Source organism: Limulus polyphemus, unplaced genomic scaffold (genome assembly GCF_000517525.1).
Source record: "Limulus polyphemus unplaced genomic scaffold, Limulus_polyphemus-2.1.2 Scaffold2340, whole genome shotgun sequence".
Classification (NCBI taxonomy): Eukaryota; Metazoa; Arthropoda; class Merostomata; order Xiphosura; family Limulidae; genus Limulus; species Limulus polyphemus.
The window spans coordinates 74,926-82,714 of NW_013667950.1; the positions used below are offsets into that span (position 1 = coordinate 74,926).

Below are 7,789 nucleotides of genomic sequence, written 5' to 3' on the forward strand. Positions count from 1 at the left end.
CTTAAGTTATACAGTTTAAACAGTACCAAACTTATTAAGTTATACAGTTTAAACAGTACTAAAGTTATTGAGTTTCACAGTTTAAACAGTACTAAACATATTGAGTTACACAGTTTAAACTGTACTAAAGTTATTGAGTTTCACAGTTTAAGCAGTACTAAAGTTATTGAGTTTCACAATTTAAACAGTACTAAAGTTATTAAGTTATACAGTTTAAACAGTACTAAACATATTGAGTTACACAGTTTAAACTGTACTAAAGTTATTGAGTTTCACAGTTTAAACGGTACTAAAGTTATTGAGTTTCACAGTTTAAACAGCACTAAAGTTACTGAGTTTCACAATTTAAACAGTACTAAAGTTATTGAGTTTAAACAGTACTAAAGTTATTAAGTTATACAGTTTAAACATTACCAAACTTATTGAGTTACACAGTTTAAACACTTCTAAAGTTATTAAACACTACTAAAGTTCATTGAGGTGTGAATTTATTCCATACCGAAACAAACAGGAAAGCCAACTTTCTGGTTAATATATATATATAATATCGTCACTCTTATAACGCAGCCACGGCCTAATACTGCAGTAATAGGACCTGAACCACGAAACCTTGTGAGCTAAGCACTTGACCACCCTTGGAGTCTGTTTGTTTGTTTTGGAATTTCGCGCAAAGCTACACGAGGGCTATCTGCGCTAGCCGTCCCTAATTTAGCAGTGTAAGACTAGAGGGGAGGTATCTAGTCATCACCACCCACCGCCAACTCTTGGGCTACTCTTTTACCAACGGCTGAAAGGGCGAGCATGTTTGGTGGGATGCGGATTCGAACCCGCGACCCTCAGATTGTGAGTCGAGCGCCTTATCCACCTGGCCATGCCGGGCACCCCTTGGAGTAATACGTAACTTTTCCCCTTCAAAAAACAAAAACGGTGTAACTTACACGTAAACTCAAGATCAAGATTTTCCGAGTGTATGAAATCCGTAGAAATATATCTAAAATGGCAGATAAATAAGTTCTGTGTTGTTTTATTTCATACTTATTTTGTAGAAATGTTTGGAAAACTTTATTTTATTTTTTAGAACTGTCAGTGCACAAGGAAACTCAATCATTTTAGTACTGTTAAAACTTGGAAACTCAATGGGCGAACCAGCAAAATATGCAAGTATATACAAATATATATATATATGTAAGGAGGATTAGCGAATGCTGGAGACAATTTCTCCACATCAGAGGTTTTCAATAGAACATCCACAGTATTTTGGGAGTAGCAGTTTCCTGGAAATAGAACCACTTTATGTTAGAAGAGCATTCGTAAAACGTTGGCATCTTATCAAAAATTAGAGCATGCCAACAAAAAATGGCAAAATTAATAACAAGGAGCACTTAGAATACGACACATCGTGCAATATTTAGTGTGTTTTTTTTTTCAGTCTTGGCTAAACGCCTTCAGTTTACCCAACGTTTTGCAGAATCACGTATTTTCTAATGACGCAAACTAGAAAATTCAATGAAGAAGGCACTTACCAAAAAACACGTTTTATTTCACTAAAATGGTGAACTCTTTACTTGCTCTTTTAAAGTTGTAGATCACGTTGGCATACTTCCACAGTTTAGGACAAAAGTTTACTTTCACAGTCCAGGACAATAGTTTACTTCACAGTCCAGGACAATAGTTTACTCTCACAGTCCAGGACATTACTTTACTTCCACAGTCCAGGACAATAGTTTACTTGCACAGTCCAGGACAATAGTTTACTCTCACAGTCCAGGACAATAGTTTACTCTCACAGTCCAGGACAATAGTTTACGTCCACAGTCCAGGACATTACTTTAATTCCACAGTCCAGGACAATAGTTTGCTTCCACAGTCCAGGACATTACTTTACTTCCACAGTCCAGGACAATAGTTTACTTCCAAAGTCCAGGACATTAGTTTAACTACATTATTTAATTTTTGTACTGCATATTGGTGTATAGAATACATTGTAATATGAGAAACAAACACAAACCATAACTCATTAAATAAAACAACAATCCAGTGTTATAAGGTCGCTTGTTTCCAGTTTCACTTTATTCTTTTAACTTATATCGTGTTACGTAAAAAACATATTATGACTACAGCAACGTATTCGCTTCCAAGTGCCTCAACGGCAAGCTTATAATGCTGAAATTTGAAGCTCGATCCCTGCTGTATAGGCACAACACGGATAGTCTATTGTGCGGCTAATGCTCTTAACAACAAACTCAAAGCACGAATTTCCATTCAATAAATGTTTTATAATATAGAATAAGACACAGATAAAGAGTTCGAAACGTTGTACATACACACGTGTATAACTGTAAATAAACCACGTTCTTAAACAATGATTCACAAGTGTTTTGCGCTAGAGAGAAGTGTTTAAAACTGTTGATTAAGCAACAATTAGACAATGAAAGAACCCTTCGAACCCAAAGACTTATTCAACCCACAGTCCTCGAAAAAGCCAGTGTAGTGACCTATCAGGTAGAAGCGACTCTTCGATAGAATATAATTCGTGATATTTCACTGTTTGTCTAATACACGCGATACGCGCGTGCTGCGGGAGGCCACTTAAAATTGAAAGTTCTCCGAGCTTTAGTGGCTGGAACATTTCATAGAGAAGGGGAAGTAAGTTCCTCGTACCATTGAACATTTCATAGAGAAGGGGAAGTAAGTTCCTCGTACCATTGTCAGATCATATTGATTATAGAATTGCGTGCTGGACAGAAGGAACAAGCACAATATGCAAGGATTGAGAAAATAGTGTTCTACGAAGTTTGTATAAAAAAACTTGCTTGATCATTCAGTTTATTTCTTACCCGTACAAAATCCGTAAAACCGTTTTCGTAGAAACCATAAAAACGTTGGAGAGAAATCCCAGGTTTTCATCTTACCCGCAGAATCTTATAACGAAATGAATAAGTGACTTGTAACACATTCTTGACAGTTTCACTTGCTGCTTGCTGAAAATATATTAGATTAATCGTGGTTTCTAACAGATTATAAGCCATGAAATATGGTCCAGAAGATACAATTGAACAAATTCACTAACACAAACTAAGCCTTGTTAATTACGTACAAATTTTTCCTTTTATCTTCGAGACTAAAAATGTCTTATTAAATGTTTCTTTTAAGAATGTAAACTCTTAATTTCCTGAACCTGCCAAGAACAATAAAATCAAAGACATATACAATAAGCTGATATCAAGAGAATCCAATACTACACAGTGTTTATTTCCCTTCAAGCCTATCCATGGAGACGCATACCACAGATTAATTCCAAGGAATCAAAAATAACACAGTTTACTTGAGAAAAATAGGCCTAGTTTCCATTAGCTTTCAGAATTCATCATCTTAACTACATCTTTTAATTTGGTAGTTTGAAACAAGATAACTTTAATACCAGCTTGATGGCGCAGGGAAAAAGAATAAAGCAGTTTATTTCAGCCGTCGGGACGTTATAATGTGACGGTCACTCTCACTTTTCGTTAGTAAAAGAGTAGCTCAAGAGTTGGCTGTGGGTGGTGTTGACCGGCTGCCTTCCCTCTGGTCTATCACTTCCAAGTTAAAGACGGCTAGCGAAAATAGCCTTCGAGTAGCTTTGCACGAAATTCCAAACAAACATCCATATTTTGCTCTCGTGAAATGCATTTTTAGTGCTACTTACGCGCATGCGCCGTTGCTGGAGATGCAGCTCCCTATTCAATAGAGAGTTATGTCCTTCTTACGTAGATCTGTTTAGATGAGTTTTTATTGTTTTCTATTTTATTTGTCTCAAAAGAAATAAATAAATGAAGACGAAACCTTAATAAAGCTGTTTAAGTCTTCAGGTGTGTCCGTGAAACAGTTGCTACAATATATAAACTTACAGGGTAATGTTGACTGCTATTTATTCCGAATCATAAGTTATATAAAATAAAGGATGGAATAGCGTACAGACTCGTGATTTATTTGATTTAAATATTATAGTTTTTGGATGTAGCTGTAGTTATACTACGATGATTTTATGTGTAATGGAATACATTTATCTTTCATGTTTAACATTATTTCACTTGAGGTAGGTGGCGAAAAGCAAAGAACGTTAGAAATAGGTAAAGGGTTTTGGTTTTGGTTTATTACATATATCTCGCACAGCTAACAAAGGCTATGTACACTAGTCGTTCGTAATTTTCAAATGATAATACTATAGAGGGAAGGCAGCCACTCAATAGCACACATCTCCAACATGCTTAGGCTATTCTAATCAAATACTGGAATTTGACAGTGATTCTTATAACGCACTCACGACTCAGCTCCAGAGTGTGAAGCGCTTTTTTTTTTTCAACAACCGGACCCCAACCTTGAATCCACATTCTGACACACCACTAGTACAATGTATAAAACATATTTACTTGCGAGTGCTTATGGGTGAAAAAAGTATCAAATTTATATATTTTTGTCATATAAATTATTTTTATTTCCCCTATTTATATCGCAGACAGAGAATAATTACCAAATATATATATATATATATGTTTATTTGTTTTTATCATGTGTTTCTAGTTTGAGTTAATATATGTGGAAGTCCAGCCAGGAGCTGTGTCAGCATCAAGTATAGTATCCAATGATTTCTGTTTTACTTCCAAATAAAAAAAATTACTTTTTACTGTAATATCTCAGTAAATCTCGCTAGCTACGTTAAAGAATTTTGGGTTATATGTCAGCAGCATCAATGCGACAGACGAATAACACTGACGATGGTTACTGTGACTAATGTTTAAGCCAGTGGACGCTTCCAATTGTCTAACAGTTTTTAAAGTTTCCCGATTTCTCAGACACGACATCGTCTGAGAAAAAAAAAATACATACGATTAACGACCATGAAGTTTATATCCCTCTTTTTTTTGTTCGATATTTTCTTTGCTTTAAAAGAAAACTCCAGTATACCAGCGTGAGTGATAGAGTTGAATGTAACGTCTGTATGAAAAATGGAACAAAAAAGAAAAAAAAGCACTGTCTATTTCTCTTCTAAACAATTCCACACTTTGTCCGATAAAATTAAACCCTAGATCTTGTTGGTTGGCTTGAGCGAAAAGCCACATTGGGCTATCTGGTGTGTCCATCCCTAGTTCTTGTTGGTTGGCTTGAGCGAAAAGCCACATTGGGCTATCTGGTGTGTCCATCCCTAGTTCTTGTTGGTTGGTTCGCTTTAGTGCAAAGCTACTTGGGCTCTCTGCTGTGCCCATCTCTAGATCTGGTTGGTTGGTTCGCTTTAGCGCAAAGCCACATTTGGCTCTCTGCTGTGTCCCCCCCCCTAGATCTGGTTGGTTGGTTGGCTTTAGCGCAAAGTCACATTTGGCTCTCTGCTGTGTCCCCCTCCCTAGATCTCGTTAGTTGGTTGGCTTTAGCGCAAAGCCATATTGGACTATCTGCTGTCTATAGTTCTTGTTAGTTGGTTTGCTTTAGCGCAAAGCCACATTTGGCTCTCTGCTGTGTCCCCCACCCCTAGATCTGGTTGGTTGGTTCGCTTTAGCGCAAAGTCAAATTGGGTTATCTGCTGTCTCTAGAGCTTGTTGGTTTGTTTCTTTGTAATTAAACACAAAGCTACACAATGGGCTAACTGCGTTCTCTGCCCACCACGGGTATCGAAACTCGGTTTCTAGCGTTGTAAGTCCGCAGACATACCGCTTTGCTATTGGGGGGCCCCCATTGAGTTATCTACTGTCTTTAGATCTTGAGCCAAATTGATTGTGGATCTTGAAGCTACGACTTCTGTTGGTAAGGCATAATTTTGATGTCATTTATGAAAACATTTTATTCAGTTAGCTATGATAAAACACTGCGTTACAAGCTATTTCTTTAATTTTCATCTTCTATAATTTCCCCAGCTTCAATAACTAAAATGTTTAAAATATTACGATGCTTTCTGAACAAAATATAAAATAGATAAAAAATCAAGTTTCGTGGTTCTTATCGAGTTCAGGTATCTACGTAGTAGTTTGTTAATTTGACATATATCTTCCATAACGGTCAAAAGGGTGAGAGGACATTGAAAACCTGATTACTGTTGGTTTGTTTTAGAGCAAAGCCACATTGGGCTATCTGTCGTATTCACCGCGGGGAATCGAACCCCGTATTTTAGCGTTGTAAGTCTGTAACATACCGCTGTCTTACCGGGGGACTGACAAATGATATTATTCAAGGTATTTCGTGTATAAACTAAGTAAAAAAAAAAAAATTAATGTTACCGAAGTATTATGTGTTTCCTTTATATAGCTAAAATAATAATGTCTGAATATTCTTATTCGGATTTAAACCTAAAAGAACAATTATAATATTTCGTTCCGGAAACTTCATTTTTGTTTCAAAGTGTATAAAATAATGTTTAGATTACTATAACAATTCCACTTTGACTGATGGAGCTTTTATTAATTACCTAGTTACGTTCTTTCTGTTGGAAAGTGTAATTATGCTTTAACTGCTTAATAACTTAGGCCTGTGTGAATTTTAGTATAACAACCAGCGGCGTGGAAGAATATTCAGAAATTAGCTCAGTATTATTCTTTTGAATAATAATATATACATAGAGAGAGAGTTTGTTTGTTTGTTTTTAAGTATGCACAAAGCTGCACAAGGGCTATGTGTGCTCTGCCCACCACGGGTATCGAAACCTGGTTTCTAGCGTTGTAAGTCCGCAGACCTACCGCTGTGCCACTGGGGGGCTATAGAGAGAGAGAAACAATATGAGTTGGTGTTAAAAGATGTATTTTAATGTGTTTTTGTGTTTACTATGCTGTGGTAATAGTAGAATTTGCGCTCAATCTCTTATGTTCCTTATCATTACAACTAACGAAATAAAACACTCATATTGCATACGTACATAAATTTAAAAAACTACACCAAAAGCAAATGTAGAATTTAGTGTGTATGTGTATATATACAATTAAACGTATTTTGTTCTCTTATCGTATTGATCTTTACACACTTTGGCTATTTTATGTCTTATTTCACATCAGAATCTAATACATATAGAGCACTGAACAATTTTGAAATTAAAGTTCTTGCTCTTTAAAATGTGATAATTTTAAACAGTCATTCTACTGAGTTTGCTGAACATCCAGCAAACAGCACTCAAGCTAAGTTACAAGTCAGAGTCTACTCTCATCTGCCTGCTGTACAGATCAGATAACTTTCTTTCTTTCTATAGAGTTTATTCAACATTCACCAAACACAACACTCAAGTTAGGATGTTTGATATAGACTATAATTTCCCCTATATAATTCCTTTTTTGTCTTTTTTAGTTTTTCGAGATGATTTTCGCGTCAGTCCTAAGAACACACGAGTGGCAGTTGGAGAAACCGCAATGCTGGAATGTACACCGCCCAGAGGTCATCCGGAACCCGAGGTATCATGGGAGAAAGATGGCCGATTAATAAGCGTTGGGACAGGCCGGATAAGGATGGTGGGTCAGGGTAACCTGGTCATAGAAAATATTCGCCAAGATGATGAGGGACGGTACAAATGTATAGCCAAGAACATGGTTGGGGAACGAGAATCGCCTGTAGCCACCTTAGCCGTGAACGGTGAGTATTCCCTTTCTGTTACGTAATCACGAATAAATTCAAATAATTTAACTCCAACATAGTATCAAGCCCATTAACAAGTGATTTATCAAACCATGGAACACAAAGTTGAACATAAACTAATCCAATCTCTTTGTCTGGTGTCTCTGGTCAAGCCCATTAACAAGTGATTTGGATTAGTTTATGTTCAACTTTGTGTTACTGGTTT

At 36.4% G+C, this 7,789-nt stretch overlaps 1 protein-coding gene across 1 annotated transcript in view; it reads left to right on the forward strand.

The window, feature by feature from the left end:
• LOC106466674 (roundabout homolog 2-like) overlaps positions 1-7,789 on the forward strand; it is a gene marked incomplete at its 5' end in the record, with an annotated part of 106,550 nt that overhangs the window by 73,847 nt on the left and 24,914 nt on the right. Inside the window, one exon of the mRNA XM_022394736.1 lies at positions 7,300-7,581. Coding sequence (XP_022250444.1) covers positions 7,300-7,581 — 282 coding nt within the window. The remainder of the gene's footprint in view (positions 1-7,299; positions 7,582-7,789) is intronic.